Source organism: Lontra canadensis, unplaced genomic scaffold (assembly GCF_010015895.1).
Source record: "Lontra canadensis isolate GAN:19392208 unplaced genomic scaffold, GSC_riverotter_1.0 scaffold57, whole genome shotgun sequence".
Classification (NCBI taxonomy): domain Eukaryota; kingdom Metazoa; phylum Chordata; class Mammalia; order Carnivora; family Mustelidae; genus Lontra; species Lontra canadensis.
In genome coordinates this window covers 5,518,794-5,544,238 of record NW_022631051.1, presented here as the reverse complement: position 1 = coordinate 5,544,238, position 25,445 = coordinate 5,518,794, and the positions used below count along the sequence as shown (strand labels likewise).

At 35.9% G+C, this 25,445-nt stretch overlaps 1 protein-coding gene across 5 annotated transcripts in view; it reads right to left on the bottom strand.

The window, feature by feature from the left end:
• Positions 1 to 396: 396 nt before the first annotated feature.
• ANKRD12 (ankyrin repeat domain 12) overlaps positions 397 to 25,445 on the bottom strand; it is a 131,115-nt gene continuing 106,066 nt past the window's right edge. For all 5 annotated transcript variants that reach the window (XM_032875747.1, XM_032875746.1, XM_032875748.1 and 2 more), the window contains 5 exons: positions 18,201 to 22,918; positions 10,433 to 10,531; positions 6,683 to 6,826; positions 3,844 to 3,939; positions 397 to 3,230 (listed from right to left, as the gene is read on the bottom strand). In XM_032875747.1, the coding sequence (XP_032731638.1) occupies positions 3,045 to 3,230; positions 3,844 to 3,939; positions 6,683 to 6,826; positions 10,433 to 10,531; positions 18,201 to 22,918 (5,243 nt within the window). In that variant the 3' untranslated portion in view covers positions 397 to 3,044. The remainder of the gene's footprint in view (positions 3,231 to 3,843; positions 3,940 to 6,682; positions 6,827 to 10,432; positions 10,532 to 18,200; positions 22,919 to 25,445) is intronic.

Genomic DNA, 25,445 nt, shown 5'->3' with positions numbered 1-25,445 from the left:
AAGTCAGTTTCCTCTATATAAAATTTTGGGGGTTTATGTACCAGGATACCAGAAATAGAATAAAAAATATTGCTAGCTTTCTGAATAACTAAGAAAAATACATATTTAGCACTGCACTCAATTTCTAGAATGAGTATATAACTATTAAGTCTGTTAACAGGAACCTCATGGGGTATTTGCTTGAGATTTTTATGGTTATGAAGTTTGCAGCATGTCTAGCATTTGTAATTCATTTTTGAGATCTCATTACTGAAGAGAGTTGAGCTATTCTTCGGAGGCTGTTGCCCCCAAATGAGTATTTCTGTAATTTTACTACTGCCCAAAGTAAACACTGGTGTTTGGCTTAGAGTCACATGGGAGTGGGAAGTAAAAAAACATTTAGCACACATTTCACTCTTATTTTTTCTATAAAAATATAACTCTTTATTAAATAACATGCACAAATATCAACTAGTCATTTATTAAACAGATATGATTTAGAACAAGATTTAAAGAAATACAAATCCTTAGGTACAATTTAGTATATCTTGTTCATGATATTTGAATAGTTAAAAAAAAATCACTGATTAAACTAACCATCCTTTATTTCTCTTTCAGAATCCTAAATCTTTTTAGGTATATACCCCATTCCAAGTTTTTTCCTAGTATTTCAGAGCTTTAGAATATAAAGCTCCTAACTACTTACTTAAGTATAAATTCCACCGAGAAGGCATTCAACTTTTCGTGTAAGCTATCTGATCAGCTTTGAGTCACTTTACAAGGAAACCTGCAGAAGCAGAAGCATGGCATCAAGGCTCCAGCAACTGGAGGTACCACTGAAGAGGGTGAGAACTAGGTTAGTATGTAAAAAGCTGGGACAACTAAAATATGCCAGATTCCTGCCTGCTTGTTCTCTTCTGCAGCTTGTTCTGTTTGGCTAAAGAGTGATTTCCCCTCCTTTTCCAGTTGGACCCTCAGAACAAGATGCTGTATAAATTTACACCTCTCATATTTTCTATGACTTCAATGCTCAATAATCTGGTTTTTTAGTTTTAGGCAAAAGTATAAACAAAATTTGCATTGAGTTTTCCATATTAAAAAGTATTGCTTTTATAAATTAGCTTTTAATGTTCCCAGCCTTAATAAACTTAACTTCAACAAAACCAGTGCTTCAAAATCTACCCTGCCTTTCTTGGCCCCATGTATTCAATAAAAAAGGCCCAAATATCTCATCTAAATTTCTAAAGAACACTACATCCAACCTTTATAATAAAGTCCTTGCACTGTGTATCTTTTACACGTGCTGCTTTATTGCGCATGCCAAGTACAGTATGAATTAAAATATAAATTGACGTAAAAATTCAAAAATCCCTAAGCTTAATATATACCTTTGCACTCAAAAACTTCAGTTTTTACATTCTCTCCCATTAGCTGGGATTTCCAACTTGCTTGCTGAGTTTAAGTCACTTTATTCCTCATATATCCTTTTTACTTTTCTCTATCAGAATAAAAAATATCCAGCATTATTTTATAATTCAAGAAAGTACTATGGAAAGTTCTGTAAATTTTATCTCATATACTTATGTTCAATTTTACTATAACCTAATTTTCCTTTCAAAAATGTTTAGTAAGTTGAGCAGATTTCAGACCTGAAATATTCCTGAATATTTAGTCTACTTCATGTTATAGAAGAAACTGGTTTTTTTCTAAGTATATTGCTAATTATTTTATTAAAAACAGCATACCAAATCTTATTTTAATTATAAAATTCTGAAAATTATGTTTTGCATCTTGATACAAGGAAAAAATACAACATATTAATCAATTTTTCATAAATATTGAAGAGATTGATCAGAATATGCCTGTTTCTTGTACTTTTGACTACCGAATATCTCTTTTTTTGAGTACTCAGTTTGTATTTTAAAAGTGCAAAGGTTATTAAGCTTAAAACATTATATTTAAGCAATGTAAAAAAGTTTTACAATGATTTAACATGACCAATAAAATTTATTAAACATATTTACATATATTCACAGATTCTTTCATACTTGAGTATTAAAATAGACATTTACAATTTCAGAATTTTCATTCAAAGGCATTTTGGGAGGGGGAATGGGTTCTACTGTGTGAGATGAAATAAGAGCTGTTCCTTTGCATGACTAATTCTAAATAATGTGTCCAACATAGTGAGTCATAGGTACTATTCCAGGAGACTGGCATGAAACACCCTACACTACTTCAGGCATTGCTTATGGAGAGAGTTAAACTGTAGGAAGCATGCAGTACAACTAAGTCACAACCTTTACGGTTATGGTGATGAAAACAAGCTAACTCAAACACATGCAGGCCTTATTTAAAAGTTTTGCTACCTGAACACATTACTACTACACTCCATACAAACGACAACTTTGGTCCAAGAAAACATTAGACACAACAGCTTTACAATTATTTCTTTGTACATGTTTTGACTACCAATCCCTTTGTATACATTTTGACCATTAATTACAAGATTTACATCTGCACAATATGTATAAAATAAGTTATTAAAAAGGAAGACAATATTAAAACTTTTGAAAAGAAAACTGTACAATTAATTTACAGATAAAATAAACTGAAGAAATTTTGTGCCAACTTTTTTTTCCACATTAGAAACTATTTGGTAGGAACTGAACCTTTTAGTTTACCAATATATTTTAATAAAACTTTAAAGATTTGAATACTAGTGGTTATCTTGTTACTTAGGAGCGCTAACAACTTCCAGTGCTGTTAGCAGATTCTCAGCTTTTGAAGTATCTACCACAGTCTGCCAACATGCTCTAATGTAATAGTTACCTCTCACCAATATAAATACTAGATTTCAGTTAGAAACTGGATCTAGGATCCAAAATAATTCTCTTTTCATTCTTTATAAAATGACAGTGTTTACTACATACATAGCCAACTTTAGTCAAACTTTACTAACAACTGTAAAGGCATATCAGTATTTTTCTCAAAAGGCAGTGTTCCACAGTTTAATACTCTTGAGCCACATGAGTTTAAGACGACACCACCAGAAGGAACGGCTGCTATATGGGAGTTAATTCGAAGTCATCATTAACATCAACAAGGGGAACATAAAACTCCTGGATTTCATAAATGCTGATAGATTTATAGGTGGCAGGATCAAGTTCCTGGAGTTTGAGCTGCCATTCTAATCTCTGGACGGCATTTAAAGCTGCAGCTTCATGCTGTTGTCTCATTAAGAGACAGGTCTATTGAGAAGAAGAGAAGGGTTAATTGATTTTTCTGTCAAGTTTGCTTTAGAAATTAATCTCACCCATGGTCCCTTTAGTGACTAAGTTTTTAAATCACACACCCATTTCTGCTTGACCCGGTCTGCGCCCGTGCGCCAACTATTTCTGGATCTGCAACCTCACCACTCTCTGACCTCACAGACTTTAATCTGAAGCTGCTCTTTCAAATAACGAGATTTCAAAGTATCAGAAGAATCATGAACACCTTAAAAGTGATTTTTGAAATGATTTAAAATCTCCAACCAGATAATTTTCTTTATGAATTACTTACAGTATATACTCTTTCTCTGATTGCCCTCCCCCATTCTTTCACTGTCAGAACGATCACTAGACTTGGATACTGGACAGCAAGCATAAATATCCCCATCAGAAACGGCTACTTCTGTGATAGTTTCAACTTTCATACTACACTGGTCTTGAAAAATGGACTTGTGCTCTTTATTTTCCTTTACTTTCCAACTGCAGCCGGCATGAGGATGCATGACTAATGGCTATCTCCTTTCCTAACAGAGCTACACTTTCCATTTAAGAGGGAAGCATCCATTTAAACTGAACTTTTAAATATACATACCTTTAATTTGTCAAATTTATCATCCACATCTTGTAACCAAGACATGAATTGTCTTGCATTAAAGCGATCCCTCACAGAAGTTTTACTGTCATCCGACTGAAAGAGAACATAAAAAGTACTTGAATACTATACGATTTACTAACCAACTTTAAAACCTATATGCCATTATATCTCTTTATGGTATAATGGAATGATGAAAAGAAAGATGGAAACATTTTGAAAAAAGATAAAATGTAATTTTTTTATGCCTAGGACATTCTTATTAAAATAAAATTGATTTCATTTCTCATTTTAATTTTAATGTTAATGTTTACCGCATGTAGGGAGAAAAAGTGTTAAGATGAGCTACAGCACTTTAAGGCCAACATTTTTTCCAGGACCAGTATTTTGAAGTGATCATAAAGAAATTCTTTATCAATTCTTAAGAATACCAGTTTTGGAATTAAGATGGCTATATTCAAATGCCAGCTTTGTGTCGTCTTAGGTAATCCTGAACTAATTATATACTTTCTCAATTTTCTACTCCGTAAAGAGGGCTGAATACCTCTTTTAATCTTGTTTTGAGAATTAAGCCTCTGACGTCCTCATCACAATGCTTGGGTGTACAGGCAGCACTCACTCCAATAAACATCTGCTGTAATTTCTGCTATTACTATTACCACTGCTGCTATCCAAATGACATCCAGGCATCATGTAGATGCTCCCAGTTTTAGCTGTTATCACTTCCTCCTTGGTCCTCTGTAAGATGTTTTTAGTATTTAAGATTTTATTATTGAATTTTTTAATATTACAAGCTTATTTTGAAAAGGAAGAGGTCTGACGAGAAAGCAGGCTAACGGACGATCTAAGCCCTTAGCTAGGAAAGGTAGACTTCTTCTCCTTTCCGTTAATTCCTCGGCGGCTCTTCTCACGGGAGCCTGCTACTCACTGAGAGACCGTCTACTCTAAAGCCAGAGGAGAAGGACGGGTAAGAGTTCCATAGTTTTCCCCAAGAGAAGGACAAAGTTCTTCTGTCCTTTAATTATTAGGCTGATCATGGCCTAATCTTCTTTTAGTCTCTGATTTGGGGATCCTTCTAAGGGTTTACTGAGAAAACTCACTTATTTTTGATGTTCTCCTCTAACCTATCTGGGGCAACAGATTCTTATTTATCAGAAACGTCATCCTGTTGTGGTCCAGTGGCTTTCCATCTCAATTTCCAGTTCTGCTATGGATTGCTTTTTATTTTTACATCTTTTGTCATTTCGGTGAGTTTTGGAAGGAAGACAAAATAAAAAGGTATGTTTACTCAACCACTGTGAACCAGAAATCTTCAAGAGACTTTCCTTGTAGCTTGATTTATATTGTTCTAAAGTTGACTTCCTTACTCTATAATTGCACAAAACTTTAAAAGATCTCAAGATATTTCATTGTCTAGTCCAGCCTTTAGTAACATAGTTAAACTGTTCATTTCCATTATTAAAAACCATTCATTCTTCCCTTTAAATTCTTTAAAGCTGAGAATTATGTAAATTCCCTCAGTGGTCTTTTCCAATGTGTATTTCCTTAGAGTCAAATAGTTCTTTCTTAAGATCCAATTATTTTATCATTATTTTAGAGAGAATGCATGCAAATGGTAGGTGGAAGAGTAAAGGGAGAGGGAGAGAGAGAATCTTAAGCAGGTGCCATGCCTGGTGTGGAGCCCTACGCAGGGCTTGATTTCATGGCCCTGAGAGATCATGACCTGAGCTGAAATCAAGAGTCAGATCCTCAAAAGACTGTGAGCCACCCGGGCTCACCCCTTCTCCCTCAATTATTATTCTTAATAGCCTTTTCAAATATCTCTGAATACTTTCATTTGGATAAAACAGTCGGTGACTTAAAGTTCGAAATCCACTGTTCTAGTTTAATCTTTTTATGAGTTTTAATCTTTTTATGAGTTTTAATACCCAATTATTTTAATGACATAGTTAATTTATAATTAAATTTTATTTTTTTAATAATTTTTAAATTTTTTAACATATATTTTTATTAACATATAATGTGTTATTTGCCCCAGGGTACAGGTCTGCGAATCGCCCAGGTTTACACACTTCATAGCACTCACCATAGCACATACCCTCTCCAATGTCCATCATCTTTTTTTTTTTCTTACAGAGGAGAAAAATAAAGCCCAGAGAGAACTAAGTAATTTTCTCTGTAATATACCCTACATCCTTTGTGTTTCTATTCTGACTTAAAACAGCATTTCTTAATACTTTTGTGTAATAATCCTTCACTGTCCATGCCTACTCTTTATTTTAATCATTATATTCTATGACCAATGAATTTCATTCTCGTTTGTGAGGCACAAGATATTATGACAACTGATATGTCTGGTTCTGAATTCATGTAATTTGTGTGTGGCAGTAAACTCTATTCAAGACATAGCTACAGTTTTTTTCCACAACTATATTTATTTATTCCAGAAATAACCAAGACCAAAACAAGACCTGGCACTATTTTAGCACCATCACAATCTAGAGGTTCAATTTGCCTGTAGTGTCTTCCAGCTTACAGTTGCGTTCCGGTTGCCTGAAGGTACAAACACCCACTTTAGAAACAAATTACAAATTATGTAAAAGGGCACTATTCTAAACACATATTGGTTTTGTAAATATCAGCTTTTATAATATGAGCCTGATGTTTAGAGGATTTTAGAAAAAAGATCAAGTGATCTAGAAGTACTTTATTCTGCAAGAACTGTTTTTCTCTTTTGAGTTTTACTGATTGCTGGATTCAAGTTTCTTCTGTGGGAACAGATCACAAAAGCACCCAAGCTCTATTTAGGAACATTTTAACTGTATCAATGGCACTTTACCTGAGCGTCCAGCGGCACACTGTACACTTCTGCGTCCAGTAACACAGTGCACGCGCTAAATGGCAGTGTTTGATTTGCCAATGTTCTTGCAGCTCTGTAATGAACTCGTAGAACTTCCTGTTCATTGGATACAATGAGTTTTTCCTAGTTGAACCAAGAATAAAAAAACAAAACAAAACATAATTCTTCAATAACCTGTTTTTTCAAATAAAATTACTTAAAATGTACTAAAGGACCTGAATTTCAGAGAAGTTTTTTTTTCTTAAAGATTTTATTTATTTATTAGAGAGAAAATGAGAATGTGCCCAAGCAGGGGGAGGAGCAGAGGAAGAGGGACAAGCAGAGTTCCAGCCAAGCAGGGACCCTGATGTGGGGCTCGATCCCAGGACCCCAATATCATGACCTAAGCCAAAGGCAGACGCTTAATTGACTGAGCCACTCAGGTGCCCCTCAGACAAGTTTTTTCTTCACAGAGATTGAGAGATTTGAGAGATTTGAGAACTCGAATTGTTCTAAAAGTATAAATAAATGTTCTTTCCAAAAGCGGCAGGCTTTTTTAAAAAAATTATCTTTCTAAGTGTACAATAGTGGCTTTTAGTATAGTCACCAAAATGTTCAAACATCACCATTAATTTCAGAACATTTTCATCACCCCAAAAAGAAACTCCGTATCTATCACCAGTCATGCCCCATATACCTCCTCTTCCCCTGGCAACCACTACTCTACTTTTTGTTTCTATGGATTTACCTACTCTGGACATTTTCTTACGAATGGATCCATGGAAAATGTGGTATTCTGTAATGTCATGTCACATGTTTTCCAAGTTCATCTGTGTTACAGCATGCGTTAGTACTTCATCCCTTTTTATGGCTGAATAATATTCTACTATATAAACATACCATATTTTCTTTATTCATTCATCAGCTGATGGTCTCTTGGGTTGTTCCTAGCTTTGTGCTATCATGAATAAGGCTACTATGAACATTCACACTCAAGTTTTTGCTTGGATGCAAACTTCCTTTTCTCTTAGGTAAATAACTGGGAGTGAAGGTACTAGGTCATATCGTAGTTCTATGTTTAACCTGGTGAGAAACCGCCAAGTCATTAACAGCAGTTGTAGCATTTTACATTTCCATCAGCAATGTATGAGGGTTCCAATTTTTTCACAATCTTGCCAACACTTGTTATTATCTTTTATTATAGCCTTTCTAATGGATGTGAAGTGCTGTGCCATTGTGGTGGTAGCTCGTTTTATAACGAACATTTTCATAGAAACAAACACTGTACCTTGATGCTGACATTAAACCTCTGACAATCACAGTACAATCCTGTCTTAAAATATGTTAACTGGGGTGCAATACTTCCAGTTATGTAATATGCAAACTCACCCTATCATAAAGTTAATGAAGTCATCAGGCAATCCTCTGCATTTATCAGACTGGGAATCCTAGGGTATAGCTACAATCCCAACCCATGGCGATACTGGTTGCAGACTTGTGCCATCTGGTGGTAACTGTCTTCTTCGGTTTAAACATCGGTGGGGGCAACCCTAGGACCTGTGGCTGGTTAGAACTTCAAGGATTCCTGAGTCCAGGAATCCTTCCATTATAAGATGTCCATCATTTTGTTGGTTCTGTCTGGCAGACTGAGCTGATAAAATATTAAAGATGTGGCTGGTATTCTTCTCACCACATTCCCTATTCTCTCTTGACTTGACAAGAACTTTATTCTTCCCCTACTGGAGGACGGAGGCCTCCCTATTCCAAATATGTATTACTATAGAGTTTTACTGTATTTATAATTTAGTGAAAACACAAAGAAACACAGTCCTATTTAATCTCTTTTAAATCTTATGTAACAAATGATACTCAAAAGAGAAGAGGTAAGTCTAACACTTATGATTCATTAAGTACAAGTTTAAGGTGGGACTTTAAGTGATAATATATCCAAAAAGTTGATGAGATGCTAAGAAAAAATAACTAGAAGAAAAGTTTTCCTAAAAGATTGGCCATAATTGTATAGAGATTAAGAGCAATAACCAAAAATGAAGTCAGACCCTAAAAAAACTAAAAGAGATACACTGCTTAAATGACAGCCTAAATATTTCACTTTAGGTCATCATTCCTTTTTTTTTTTTTAATTAGGTCATCATTCTTAATGTTATGTCTTTGCACTTCCAGAGCATCGCTTCTTAAACAATGTCTTCTGAGAATGGGTTATGCATGCCCCAAAGTACTCCCCACCTTAGTTCTTGGAGAGGCAGAGTGGGGCATGACGTAGTTCGAGAAACTGGGCCAGGAACTCTGGGCTGTAAGATGTGTTTGTTCATTCGGTGCGCATTCAAGTATCGTCATCACTTTCAAAGGGAAAAATGATCCTAGAACAGAGGTTCTTGACTTGGGGTCCTAACATTGCTAAGAAGCCCATAGATAGACTGGGGAAAGTGTCATCTGTGAACCTGGATGTAAAAAATTCTTTATTTTTTATTAACCTCTAACTGACATTTCTTTCAATTATGAATATAGGCCACAAACCACAGAAATATCAAAAGTATCTGCAACTTTGCCATCCATAGAAATCACAAATATTTTCAATTCATATTATAAGTGTTACAGATATTGCCCCCAAACGGTATCATTGTTTGCTGTCACACTGGTGAGGCATTTTAAATTGTCTATTGGTCAATATATGAAAGCACGTGAGTAATTTTTACTATCCGCTAAAGTTTTGAAAATTGCACAGTACAAATAAGAATTCTTAACTACCTATAAGGCAGCATGGCTTTTGTTACATGGATAGATGAACAGATGAAAATATGTTACCAGGTGGCTTCAAACATGCCTGATGGTTGAAATAGCTATTGATGTGTATAATGTGATTTAACTTCTTATTGAGAACAAAATATTCACTGCCATAGGTCATGCACAATGTTGTAAGGTCTGTATCAGTGCTTCTTTCTTTTATTTATTGTTCTCTTTGCAATGCTATAAATTTATTAATTTAAAAAGATAATTTTGAGAAAAGGTTTTATATTTACCAGATTGTTACACGGGTCTCATGGCATAGGAAAGTGAAAAACCTCTGCCCTAGGAAATCAGTTACGTAAGAATCAAAGAAACTGCATACTTTTGTTTGTAAGAGTATATATATGCCTCTATAAAGAAGGAACACATTTCATACCAAGTTTCAGAAGTCCCTGGCCCTCCCAAAAGATTAAGAAGGTGCTACGTTTTTGTCAATCCAAGTGAAATGAATTTTATGATTTCTATAAACAGACAGATTTTCTCACATCATCCCATGCCAAGATTAACCACTAGAAACTAGAATACGAAAGCAGAAATCTAAGGACCAATAAGAACAGCTTTTCTAAGTATTCTGCACTGAAGCAGAAAACTTGGAAATCCAACTATCTAACTAGGAATTCACCACTTTAGTTCCACAAATTCAGCAAATGATAACAAGAAATTATTAAGAGATTTTAATACATCAAAAATACACTCAACACGAACTGTAACATAAGGACAGCTACCCTAAAACAGGCTTATAAATTCCCTAACTACGCAGGTACAAGATAACAAAATCAAACCATTTCCCAAAATGGTTCTAAATAAGGAAAATCCCCTAAGGCAGTTACGTGTGTGTGTGTGTGTATATAAAATATATACATATACACATAAAATATAATGTAGGTCATTATGATCTATTGTTAAAATACAATAATTTTTTGCATTAATTTAAACACTTCTTACCCTTTCAATACTGTGTTGCAAACGTAGTTTCATTCTTACAACTTCTTGTTGTCGAAAAAGCTCTTTAAGTGGATCTGACAGTGAAGGTGGTGGTGTAATCTAATTTTTAAAAACATACATTTGTTAAAAATACAACAATGAGCTATTCCCAATTTTTAACAAAGTTTTATTTATTTAAATAATCTCTACACACAATATGGGGCTCAAAATTACAACCTCAAGATTCAGATCTCTTCTGACTGAGCCAGCTAAACCTCTTACTGGATCAGTTAATAAAAACATAAATTATGATGTTCTCTGAATTAGATAATACAGTAACAATTATACAACCAATTATTCTCAACTTCAACAGTCTGAAGCACAGAACATACCGATAAACTTAGATGTTTTAATTCTGAGGCCACAGCAAATTTCAAAGAGCAAATTAAAAAGCCTAAGGACTAAGGAAATTCCTTTTTACAGAGACACATTTTAGAGCATCAGTAAGTGACAGCTCATAAACAGGGAGGGAGGGTTCACAAAAGCAGGGGGAAAAAAACAAGCAAACAGTCCGGTCCTAAGGGTTATAGCAGTCTGAGTCTTAGTGTAGTAAACATAAAGTCTCTTTGTAGACAGAATACAAATCAAAAAGTGGTGAGTTTTACATTTACTGAATTAAGTCTTTTATAAAAAGATGGAATTATCCTCTAATAGATCTGTAGTTTTCAAATTTCTTTATTATAGGTGATAACCCATTTTGTCTTTCCGTACACCAAAAATCTTATGGTTGGTTCATCTCTAAATCGATTATTACAGTGGACTGCATTCTGGTATATGCTGGAGGTTAAGGAAGCAGATACCATCTATGCATTGTTACACAGTTAATATACAGACATCGGTGATCCCCTAATATTCTCCCTCTGTCCTTTGGATTATCTATATTCTTCCCTCCACCCCCATCTAGCTTCTAACTACTGTCAGCAATTAGGGAAAAGTAAAGTATCTCAGTATGTTCAGGAACCATAGAATAACTTAATTGACTTTTCTGATTCTTCAGAAGGTGGGACAAGCAGATTCTATGTATGTCTTGATGTGGGGCTAAAGGAACTATACACCATATATGAAAAGCTCTAGCCAAAGAATCAAACCTGGATCTGATTGGGACTCTATAAACAGTTTATAGGAATTATGGGGGAGTGAAAAAAATGTTAAATAACATCACATGATTTCACTCAGTTGAATCAATGCAGAAAATTCTACAGGACAAATAACTTACTGGGGCAGATTATTTTTCAGGCCTCTAACTACAGTAATAAAATTGTTTGATTTCTGTGCCTTATAAACATCTTTAAGTTTAGTAAGAGTAACAGTGAAGTTTAGTGATACTATCTTGAAGTTTTCCAAAATCATAAAGGCTTCCTTTATGCAGCCCAGAGGAAGAGTATCTACTCCTTTGAGCCTGGGGTATCAGAGAAAACTTCTTGGAGAGGGTAATGCCTGAGGCTACATGTTAAAGGAAGAGCCAGAATCACAAGGTGAGAGAAATGCGTTGTGGGGGAAAAAGGAAGGGAAAGAAGAGAGGGAGATAATTCCCAGAAGAGAGGGCAGTGTGATCAAGTGCACAAAACAAAGATAGTATGGTGTCTGGAAAACTACAAGTTGTTCTGGAGACATCAACTTTGAGGGAAAGAATGAAAGGGCATGAAGATGGGGAGATCAGTAGGGGCAAAGTAATAAAGGTTGCAGTCTAATTCTGTAAACTAGCTTTTCTTTCCTTCTTTTTTTTTTTTTTTCAAGACTAGCTTAATTTTATTTTAGAGATTTTATTTATTTATTTAACAGAGAGAGGGAGAGCGAACTAGTGAGAGTGAGTGCACAAGCAGGGGGCGTGGCAGACAAAGGGAGAAACAGGCTCCCAACTGAGCAAGGAGCCCAATGCGGGGCTGGAACCCAGGACCCTGGGATCGTGAGCTGAGCCGAAGGCAGATGCTTAACCAGCTGAGCCACCCAGGCACACTTAGACTAGTTTTCTTAAAGTGTGTTCCACAGAACACTGGGCCCGTAAACATGACTTGCAGGAAATGGTTCCAAGAATGAGTAAGTTTGGAAAAACTGTACATATACGCTTGCTTAGGTATCTAATTAACAAATTAAACTTACTCATTCTGAGAAGTTCTGCAGTGACAAAAGAAACCTATTATCTTTAGATTAACGGTGTTCCATTTCCCAAACGTATCTGACCATGAGCCCTCCCCACCTTGCTCCACCATCATCCCCGTGTGTTTAATTACACACTGTGGAACAGATATTATGCATAACACATTAAGGTAAATTTTGTATGAGGTGGGAAACCACTGAAAGATCTTATAGTTCACTACTGTGTCTGCAGAATAGATCTTACAGTTCACTACTGTGTCTGCATAATGTAGTCTTATCCTACAGGCAAGAAAGTAAGGAAGCAAATCACTGTGACCCTGGTATGAGGAGGAGGGAATGGAAGGGAAGGGGTCTAAAAATATGGTGACTAAGGATAAAAGAGAGGGCGTAGCTGCAGAGGACTTGTGAGTCCTTTAGCATGAGGACCAAATGGGGAGAGGGGACAGGAGAAAAGAGAAAAAGGGTTTTGGGTTAAATTCAGGCCTAATATGTCAAGTTTGTGGAGCTCATGGACATTCAAGTGGAGCTATGTCTATTTAGCAAAAAAGGAAGCTAAGAGAGGTTTGGGCAGAATACGAAAATTTGGAAATCTTCAACATCCATGTACAGAGAAATGGTAAAACCGCCAAAAACAAAATATATGGAGACTTTCTGAGGAAACCTCCCCTTTCCTGTTTCCCCATCTATCTTTACATAAGTCATGTTTGGAGCTTTTGTCTTTTAGGATCTGTTATTCCCAGGAGTCTCCAGAATATAAACTCTCCTGACAGACTCCCCTGGATGGTCCTCCTTCCTGACACCCACTCTTAGAATCTCCCTGTAGGGATCTGTGTGCTGCTACTCATAACCACAGTAGATACCAGGATGTGGCAAGTCTTTTTCTTTTATTCTCCCCCAGTTCATTTGCCTTTTGGGAACCTGACCTACAGTTTTATTTTTCTTCCTTTGACTTTCTCTGGAAAAACAGCAGCATTCTGTCTAAATTATGAGAAAAATATGTGCTAGAATGACAACCACTTAAGCTGACTTTGGAGGTGTTTCACTACATTTCTAACAGGTTCTATAAATAGATCACACAAATGTGGAGAGATCAATTCAATAAAATGACAGCTGACAGAGGAAACAAATGGAAAAAATCATATTGGAACCTATTAAAAATAATGTAGTATAAAAGTGATTTTTGTTATTCTGGCTTTTCATTACTTTTTAGAAAAAAAGTATTGAACAAATGAGTTTCAGTCCAGTAAGCTCAAAAGCACAGCCTTTTATGAACAAAAGGTGGGGGGTTGCATATTAACTCTAATAAATATGAACCTTAAGGTTATTTTGAGTGGGATAAAATAATGATAACCTCTTAAATCTATAAAATGTTTTAACATTTTTAATGGGTTATAGCCTGTACTATTTCAACCTGTTTTGAGGTAGGGTTGGTATTATGGTTTTATGGATGTGAAAATTAAGAATCAGAGAAGGAATTATTTAAGATCACACAGCTGGTTTGTAGTAAAATCCAGACAAACTTATGTATACTACCTGGAAACTACTGCTCTTTCTACTATACTGTGCTATGTGTTTCTTTAATAATTCTCATTAAAAACAAACGAAAGGGGCGCCTGAGTGGCTCAGTTGGTTAAACGGCTTCCTTTAGCTCAGGTCACGATCCCAGGGTCCTGGAATCGAGTCTCACATCGGGCTCCCTGCTAAGTGGAGAGCCTGCTTCTCCCTCTCCCTCTGCCTGCCGCTCTGCCTACTTGTGCTCTCTACCTCTCTATCAAATAAATAAAATCTCTGAAACAAAGAAAAAACCCTTTACTACACTAAGAAAAAATTCTCAACTCTAGTTACAGCCCTTTCTGAAACAATATTTGATATAACTAAATTCTGATTTAATCATAGCTGTACCTCCAGAATTGCTGCAAGGGGATTAAACTTGTATTATGTCACCTTTGAAGGAATATGAAAAGGTAATCATAAACACAAGCACACATAACATATATACAAATATGTATGTCATACTATATATCTCTCAACAGGCAAGTGCTAATATGGTTTATGAGAATTGTTTTTAGTGTGGGGCACCTGGATGGCTCAGTGGGTTAAGAACTCTGCCTTTGGCTCAGGTCATGGTCCCAGGGTCCTGGGATCGAGCCCCACATCGGGTTCTCTGCTCAGCAGGGAGCCTGCTTCCCTTCCGTTCTCTGCCTACCTCTCTGCCTACTTGTGATCTCTGTCAAATAAATAAGTAAACTCTTAAAAAAAAAACGAATTGTTTTTAGTGTAATAGCTTATAAAAGTTTAACTTAAATGGGTTCTTCACAGTTTTACCTATATTTTTCAAGCCTACAATATAACATACTTCAGTTAAAATTTCTTACCCTTTAAGGGGAAACAAAAGAAACAACAAAACTATTAGCTTTATAATCTTTAAGTTATTAAATTATTTTGCTGAAAGAATTTTAAAAAATGACAAACTTATTTACAACTCTTATTCTTTTAAATCTACTATTATTGCTTACTAGTAGTAGGGTAATGTAAAAATCTGACTTTTTGATCTTCTCTGAACTAGGTTTTGAAAAAATAACACACACAAAGGCAGGATGTCAAATAGTATAGAAAAGCCTAGGGAAGCATTATATACGGTAATAGGGTAATAACTACAGCCAAGCCTAGAGAAGTATGGGAGGGCCTGTAGACAATGATGGAAAGTTTTTCTACAGAAAACTGGGAGTCTATCTAAAAATGTTTAGCCAGGTAGTCACAGAATCAGATCTGATTTATGTATAAGGCACCTGGACAGTAAGAAGGCTAGCTCGACAGAAGAGATTAGAATAGAACCTATAGTAGATGCTCAGAATGACTGTTTTGCTGGTTTCTGATATCTAGTTAGCACAATGCTTAGCAAATGGTTATGAGTTATTTGATTATGCAGTACTTTGAATATCTGATTATGCAATATTCACATATGTGAATGAATAGTTAATGGAGCTAATGTGGTACATACACAGCAGTGGTAAGAGACAGAAGGAAGTAAGATGAATGAACATGACTTAGTGACTGATGTGAGGGGGAAGAGGTGAAGGTTGAATTTTGGGTTCCTAGCCTGGGAAACTAAGAGTGCAGATAATGACAGTAACTACATCAGAGAGGGCAAAAAGAACACTTTTGAGATAGGATAAATTGGTTTGGTATTGGACCTGATAATTACATGGATATTGTAGGACATGCAGGTGATGTTCAGAAGAAGCTAGAAACAGTTACGGAAATCAATAGTGTACTCACAGCTAAAGATAAATTTGGGACTCATTCTATAAGAGATAAATAGTGTCCTAGCCCTTAATTAGATTACAGGCAGACATGTGAGCAGTTGACTATGATATCATAGTGAAAGTATGAGGAAGACACAAACAATTCTGCTTTGACAAGATTTTGCACAGAAGTGACAACACAGCTGGAAGAAAGGCAAGGAAGAGAACAGAAAAAAAAGCCTGGCAGGAACAGTATTTCAGGCAGAAGGAACAGCACTAACTACCAAGAGTAGCAAACAACAGATTTCAACAACAACAGAAGAGTGAGTGAAATATGGCTGAATTATTGGGTGAGTTTGGAAGTTGTGAGGAAATGAAGCTGAAGGGGTAGATTGGGATCAGATTATAAAATAAATGGTTACAACAGGACTAGATGTGGATTTTAAGCTGTAGGTAATGGGAAGACAGCTAATCACAGCTAAGATATTTAAGTAGGGTAATAGTTTTTTATTACTGGGTTTTTTTTTTAAGTTTTATTATTTAAGCAATCTCTAATACCAATGCAGGACTCGAACTCACAACCCTGAGATCAAGAGTCACATGCTTTTCTGATTTGAGCCAGCCAGGAGCCCCTTTACTGTTTTAAATAGGATATATATTTCACAACAAAAGAGAATGCTGCTCCCGAAAGAGAGTAGGAAAAAAAAGTGGTGACAAAATTGCTGCATGTTCTAAGTGAGGGATGATGATGAGGGCTCTAAAACAGGGCAGTGGTAGAAGGTAGAGTTAATGGAGAGAGTTCTAAGGTAGAATAGATAGAATATGGTAACTGAGAGGTCAGTACTCTGGTGTCATCACTAATAAATAAAGATTTGCTTCTGAGACAATGAGAGATAAATCATTTCTTTTGGTCTTTGGGAGTCTAAAGTTGGAGTGGATACTTGGCGCATGGTTAGAATCCTCCTTCAGGAATGAGGCACTCAACCCCAGCTCCCAGGAGTGCTGGAGGCTGAAAGCTCTCTGGAGTTCCTCTCAAGAAACTGGCAATGGGAACCCTGGAAGGGAAGACAGTTGGTGTGCCCAAGGTCATGTTCCCTCCTTAGAGGCAGGCTACATGTCAGAAGGGCCACCCCACTCCTGAGTTCCAGCTGAAATGAATGCTGCAACTACATTTCAGTTCGACTTCTTGCTCTGCTGAATTGCGGTTCCTTCACACGGTTATAGGTATTGTTCCTGACTCACCAATAAGCTTTGCGCAGAATCTCACGGCCTACTTCCTGGGGAACTAAACCTATGAGAGGTATCTGCAGATCATATAGGTAATGCTGCCCAAGAGGCATGTACATCTGATTCTGGAGGTCAACAGAGATGATGGCTAAGGTAAGAATTTTAGGGGACTAAACTGACATGTGGAAGAATGCTGAAACCACAGGAATAGCCAAGACCACAACGACAAAAAGTTGACTGAAGAATGATTCCTAGGGAACTCTGACGCCTAAAGGGTGGGTATAGGAGTCATTAAAAGAGAGAGAAAAAGATATGTTATTGAGGCAAGGGAACCAGAAGAGCATACCATCAAAAAACTAAGGAGGGGCAAGTTTTATGAACAAGATGGTCACAATGTCAAATGTGACAAAGATCAAGTGGAAAGAAAAAGAGGCCAACAAATGTGGCACCACAAGCTCACTGGTGATCTGCGCATATGGTTTAAGGGATGAATAGGCAGTGATAAAGAGAAAACATCAGGCATAGACTACTCTTCAAGAGTGTGGTAGTAAAGGAAAGAGACAAGGAGATCTTGACAAACTGGCACAGTCACAGGGTAAGTTTTTTCTCCCCAGGATGAAGGAGAAACAAGTATGTTCGGAGTGGGTGGATAAAGGCCAACTGAGAGAGAATATTAAGAATACACCAGCAAGAAGAGGCTCAACAGAGGAAAATTCCAGAGAAGATTGTTGCAGAAGCACGTGTAAGTGAGTTACCTTTCAGCGAAATAAAAGCGTACCTCTTTTGGGATGAAGGAAAAGCAGGTAAGGAAAAAGAAAATACTGTAGACCAGTGCTGATCGATAAGGTACCTGCTAGCCACACATGGCTATTGAATGAATTTACTTTGAACCAAGAGGTACTATACGTACACCAGATTTCCAATACTTAGTACAAAAAAAAAAAGGAATGTAACATGTCTCATTCATAAACAACTTCTCTACACTGATATATTTTGAAGTAGTTATTTTGAATATACTGGGTTAAATAAAATGTTAAAATTAATTTTACCTGTTTCTTTTTACTTTTTAAAATGTGGCTACTAGAAAAATTAAAACCACGTAAATGACTTGCATCATACTTCTACTGGACAGCAGATGCGTGTCAAGTGACGTTACTTACTGTGGGAATGCAAATCTTGCTTAAGGGGTTTCCATCCAGGAGATAGGATCCATTAAATGTCACATACTCATCATAATACTGAGGTGCTTGAGGAATAACACTACACAACAGTTTGCGCTTTTCTTCAATTTTTTTCCGTATGTGCAAGTATTCAAAATACGGATTCGCTCTCTCTGAACTGTATGGCTGAATCTCATCTAGTTTCAGAGAGTCTACAATGGCTGCCAGAGACTGCTGAGTTTTCTCTTTTGCTTGCAGTAAAGAGGGACTCACTTGCACAGGCTGTGGTACACGTGACACTTTCCTTTTCCGTGGGTGGTGAATCTGAGGGTCATCTTCTTCAGTCAACCTTATTCTTCCTCTAGGAGATGAAGATTCACTGTCTTTTTCTGAGAATAGTGTACAGCTAGCAAGAATCTGTTTGCTTTGATTTGTCACTGTATTTGCTTTGTTTCTAGTCATCCTTTGAGGGATCTGGTTTTCAGTTTTATCGTCGTCAGCATTTTCTTCTAATTCTACCTTACCTATTTGACCATATTTATGCATCTCTGGTTGAGCTGGTTGTTGTAAATGGTTTTCCAGACTTGATAAAGTGCTTTGTTGTGATTCTTCATCCTCCATGGAAAGCAAACACTTTTCACCTTCAGGGCAATGTTTTGGATTATCTTGTTCATTTAGGTTTCCTTTTGGCATCCCTGTACTCATTTCACATAAATCAGAATCACATTTATCATTCAGGTGAGTTAAGACCAAACTCTCCAGTTTGTTTTCTTTATCATGTGAAATAACCTGAATATCAGAAGTGCTACTTTCAACCTCATGGCCACTGGAAGACTTGTACATTAGTTTGCTAAATGTGTAATGTGTATTTAGCTGGGAAGAGGCATCACTTCCACTAAAGTCTTTTTCTGATGGTAATACAGACAAAGTATTAGCCTTTTCAAAATTTGGTGATGCTTCTTGAACAGTGCTTTCAGAGTACACTGGGACAAAGGCATCTGTCTTTTGGACATCTGTTGGGACAAAAGTATTTTCCATTTCTTTCGTAGATTCATTATTGGTATCTAAAACAGAATTCATAATTTGGACTGCATTTTTTTGTTGTGCAATACCCGGCTCTTGATTGGCAACATATGATACAGACATATGTTTAGAAACAGATTCAGCATCTGAAAGTGATTGGCTGTGGAAAGAGCAAGGTTGCTGTGAAGGCGGAAAGGATGCTGGGTCCTGAGCACAAGAGTTTCCTGGTAGTTCAGTCTGGTGCAGGGATAAAAAATCTGTGTTCTGTTCTTTCAGCATTTTGTTTTCAGAATTACAAAAACCCTGAACAGAAGAATCTTGATCAGGTACACTAGAATTTGGGCAGATCAAGTCACCGGTGCTTAATGACTCCAGTCTGTCATTAGGTACCTCCCATGATTTATTTTGGATCACACAAACCTGATTAGATTGCTCTAAATGCATAGGACTGTCCATTAAGGTGCCCACTGGAGCAGTACTCTTGATAACATTTATATCAGCTGAAATGTATTTGCTGCTTACAGATCTAGTTGGAGAGGCAGCAAAACTGGAATGAATGTTAGACACATTTGAAAGTTCTCTTTCAGGCACATTTGAGGGCACCTCAGATTTGGGAGAAAGACAAGTATCTCTTGGCACAGCTAAGCCACCTTGACTGCTTTCTTCTGATATTGTTTGGAATTGTTTTGTATGTTCACAAATGACAGATGGCATACTACATCTTCGAACTTCTACAGTTGGTCTCCCCTCATTTATAACTAGTTTAACATCTTCTACAGAAGATGATCGGAGATGGGATATTGGAAGTCGGCTTGTATATGGTGGTTTTATCCGCTCTGGAAGTTCAGCCAAACTATCTAATTCCCTTTCATGAAGGGCAGGAGATTTGGCAACTGGCAAAAAAGGTGACTGGGAAAAGGACATTTGGGAATCTGAGCCCTCTAACATAAAGTCAGAGTCATATTCAACTGGAGGCCTGGGGGTTGTCACTGTGGTATGGCAGGAATCTTCTGAACTAGCAACCGAAATCATGGATACAGATCTGGAGCTGAGACCTGGCTTTTCACTTTCTGATCTAGGAGATCTGTTTAAGCTATTATCTGAAACAAAAGATGACTTCCCTAAATTTGTTATATTTTTGGCATCAACAGATTGTGATCTGTTACTTACGACATCTTTAGACTGTTTCTCCTTGGTATAAGCATCAGTCAACTCTGAACTCTTTGACCTAGTAAGTTCTTTATTTTTGGACTCAGCTAGCGAATGCTTTGTTTTTTCTTTATCTTTCACTTTAAGTTCTAAACAATTCCGATTTCTCAACCGCTCCTTTTCTTTTTGCTTAATTTTTTCCTTATGTTTTTTGTGCCACTGCTCTATTTCTAGGTCCTTAAGGCTTAACATTCGTTCAAAACTTGTCTGCATTAAATCATCATTCACTAACCTCTTTTCTTTAGGTCGAGTATCTTTTGATGCTGGTGAGGACTTAAGTTTAGGCTTATCTGCTTCAGATTTTACTTTGAGTAAACTATTTAGTTGAATTTTATCCTTATGCTTGTCTCGTTCTTTATATCTGTCTATGTCTTTATCTTTTTTATCTTTTTCTTTTCCATCCGGCGTTTTCAAAGGTTCATCTTTTGATTTTTCTTTAAGGGATAAAGTTTTCTCATGTTGTGCTTTACTACTGTCTGCTATACTTGACTTCTTCTCTTCCTGGAAGTGTTTGGAGTTAGTTATATTTACGCCTTCTTTATCTCTAGATTTTTCCTTTTTATCTACCTCCCTGTCTTTTTCTTTATTTTTGCTCTTTTCTGACTTAGTATAGTCACTATTGTCTGCTTGTTTGTTTTTTTTTTCTATCAAGTGCTTTTCTTTGTTTTCTGCTAAATGCCTCTCTTTTTCAGGTTTTTCTTTGTCATGTTTTCTATCCATCTTTTCTCTATTTTTCTCTCTATCATCAGTTTTTTTCACAGTGGTGATATTTTTTATCTTCTCTCCTTCTTTGTGGCACCGCTCAGAGTGATGTGAATACAACCTGTCTTTTTCTTTTATTCTGTCAACACAGTCACTAAGATCTAACTTGTCTTTCTCTGACTTATGCTCATGTTTGGTCTTCTTTTCTTTTTCAGAATTTTTTCTTTCAGTCTTCTCAACATCCTTTTCTTTAGTCTGAAACCGCCTCTCAGATTTTTCCTTATTTTCTTTTATATGCTTTTCTTGTTTTTCTGTCTCTATTTCCTTTTCCATTGAGTGTAACCCTGTAGATTCTTCACTGGCATTTGTTCCTAAAGAACTGCATTCTGTTTCTTTATCTATGGGTATGTTCTCTCTTTCTTCTTTTAAATCTTTTTTTTCTTCCCTGAAAGTTTTCTCACTTTCCTTTTTAATCTTCTCTCGTTCTTCCTTAAAATTCCTCTCTTTTGAAACATGTTTTTCCTTGGTTGATTTATCCTCTTTTATATTTTTTTCCAATTTTGGTTTTTTTTCTGTTAGGGACTCATGCTCCATATTTAAAAACAGTTCTTCAGTCTCATCACTTTTAAAAAAGTTCTCTTTCCAAAATTCTCTATCAAATTCTACACTCCGCTGCAACTCTTTAGCACTATCTCTATTTTTGTACTTTTCCTTTTCACCTTCAATCTCTTTTTTATGCTTTTCTTTTTCCCTCTCTTTATGTTTCAATTTATGCTTTTTTAATGTTTTACCCTCTTTGTCCATTTTTTTCAGTGTGCAATCTGAATTTTCAAATGTTGGACTATGATCTTCATCCTTTACTTTGGCATTTGACTTTTCACCAAATTCTAAGTGAAAATCTTTCTGATGTTTATTTTTTTCCTTGTGCTTACAAGATTTTACACTTGAACTTTCTGGCAAGAATTCAGATTCTGTATTATCATACCGAACAAGATCAGGCTGTAAAGACATTTCAGAACTTCCTGGTGATAAACATGTTTTAGTATGTTCTTGTTTTAGGGGTGTTGACTGCTTTTCACTTAGTCCACAAGAATGTTTAGGAGATTTACCTGTGGAGATATGAAATAAATGTAACGAAGTATCCTCTTTCGGGCTAAAAGATTTTCTAAAATTCCCCTCCTCTCTGGTCTTTTCTGAGCAATCTAGTGCAGTATTAACTGTCAAGTTTGTTACTCTGGTATTTTCTTTCCCCTCTTTTTCTTGCTTCAGCTCTTGGTTCTCTTTATTTTTGTTCTGGTTCTTTAATTTTCTTTTAACTTTGCCTTTCTGTTTATGTTCATTTGAAACTCCATATTCCTTTTTGGTTTGTGTATCAGAATTTGACGTTTCAGGGACAGAACATGGAGCAGAAACCTTTTTATTCTGAAGAATTTCTTCATCTGAACTTTCAGAACTTGAATACAAAACTCTCGATGGCTTTTGTTTTTTACTTTTAAATGATTTCGGATAGAAAGCTTTCTCCTGTTTGGTAAATAAACTATTCTTTTCTACTTCAGCTTCATTCTCTTTTCGTATCTCTTTCCTAAGAATATGTCTGTCATCAATCATTTTATTTATTTCTTCATCATCATCATCTTTGAACTCATATTCATCAAGAGCAGATGGAAGAGGTGCTTTACTCGGAATTATCTGTTTACTTTCACAGATGAGAGAGTCTTTCTCTGTCTCAGAGTCAATATTTTCATCAACACTGGAAGGATTTACAGACCGAGCCTCTTCAGAATCTAGAATAAAGAGAGAAAATCTGTTGTTGGTCAAGAGACAACAGCCAGAAAAATAAAGCTGAGAGAAAAATATAGCATATAAAGTAACTATTTCAATTCAGAAGGAAAATTTCAGAATTACAATGAAAAAATGCTTAATAAAACATGTAAGAACTCTGCTGTAGTATTACGGAAAACCTTTATAAAGAATCTGCTTCATAATGAGATCTCTTGACACTTCTAAAAGCACATAGTATAATTAATTCAGAATTCATATATCAAAGATACAGGATATAAAAATGCATTAATAGAAAGCAGAAAATCCAGGACTAGATTCAGGGGAAACACTGGCTATATAAAATTTTACAAAATGTACTTTTTTTCTCCCTGGAATGTTGAAGTAAGATTCTCTGATGCAAAAAAGATTAAGAACCACTAACATAAGGAGATTAAGTAAATGTCACATATTATCTTATATTTTCAGAATTTTTATGAATAAAATCAGCAGGGAATAATTCTCACAAAGTATAGTAACTTATATAAAGGCGAATGGCTTTGCCTACACAAGACACATGACTGTCTGGTTAAAAAAATAAAGACATGTATCCCCCAATTATATAATCAAGATTATAACAGATAAATTCAGTACATATGTAATCTGAAAAAAGCTACTACGTTCCTTAATTTTCATATCTATAATTCAGACTTGACACTAATATACACTCTAGTACAATGGGGGGAAAATAATGGGCTCAATTTCTACACATTTTTAAGTACATGAAAATTAACTTTAACTGCATGGAAGTTCAATTGCATTCAAGTTGTATATATGTAGCCAAAACATGCCAGATTCTATTTCACTATATCATCTTTTTTTTTTTTAAAGATATTATTTTTAAGGAATCTCTACACCCCATGTGGGGTGCAAACTTACAACTCCCAAGAGTCACATGCTTCAATGACTGAACCAGCCAGGTGCCCCTTATATCATTTTTAAGAAAAAGATTTTTTCTTCTTCCTAGGTGGGCATCTTTTCTTAGTTGAAATGTATGTTGGGCCTCAATCTGAAAAGAAAACCCAGGCTTCTAACTAAAGGTAAAGAAAACAGGTCTCTGACCAAGGAGGAAACACCAAACTTACTATAAAAATGATAAATTTGCTAAGTATTTATTAAAAGTTTTTATTAAAATTATAAATTTAATACATCAAGCTTCCTCTAAACTGATCTAGCCCCCAAATATTCTTCTCACATAAAAGTTCAAATTCCAGAAGCATTTTGGGGCATCTGTAAGTTACTGGGCACTGTATAGGAGCTCTGAAGAGGTCACAATCTTATTTTTGGAGAAGAGGAATATTCTAATGAGTGGTATGGTTATACTGACACATGGTATAAAAAAGAGGACATCTATTTTGGGAGCAGTGTTTATTTTGGTCCCTGATTAAGTGACTACAAGGATATGTACTTATGCAATGGGTGTTATTTGCTATTGTTAATGCTTTATTTGTAATTGCTCTTGAGAACTTATCTCTATGTGTAGTTTTCAAGGATTTAATTCTTTATGATTTATGTATAATTATTCTATTTATATTGTCTCTCATTATGTGATTACTTTTATTGGAAATTAGGAATGATTTTTTCCTTTGTATATGCCACAAAACCTCAGTTCTACACTAAGAATCAGACTTCAATAAATTATGTTTCTTCAGGCACATAGTGTTAGGTGTGAGGGGGTGACAAGATGTAAAGACAGCCCTGCCCCTTTAACAGTTATACAACCTGATAATAGCTAAAAAGGCAAGAGATACTAGGTCGAAAGGGTACCCCTGGAAAGCAGTCTGCTTGGGAGAACTAGAGAAGGAAAGCAGGATTCTCAAAGAAGTGGCACTGAAGTTGAGGCACAAAAGATGTATAGGGATTTCAGGGCAAGGAAATTACTGTGACATAAGCAGATACAATTACAGCATATATACCATTTTACACACGGCTTTTTTCCATTAAACAGATCACATTTTCTATTGAAATTAAATCTTCATTACTACTTCTACAGACTGCATATTACACTGAGTTAATTTGTAATCATTTAAACTGATCCTTTTACTGAGGGGACATTCAGGTTGTTTCCAATTACTTGATATTATAGATATTTAATAATGCAGAAAAAATTTTTTGTATGGTACTTGAAAATAGAAATATTATCAATTTGTGTATGAAAAAGGAAATGAGAAATGCATCAAAAGAGTATCTGTACTAAAAATTTGCTGGAAGAATTATGGGTGATTTTTATTTTCTTATTAAAACTTTTTTTTTTAAGATCTTATTTATTTATTTGATGGAGAGAGAGACAGCAAGTAGGCAGAACAGCAGGCAGAGGCAGAGGGAGAAGCAGGCTCCCTGCTGAGCAGAGAGCCCTGTGCAGGGCCTGATCCCAGGAGCCTGGGATCATGACCTGAGCTGAAGGCAGACGTTTAACCAACTGAGCCTCCCAGGCACCCCAAACTTTTCTGTTTTCCAAATTCCTAGCAAAACAGATATATTATTATCAGAAAA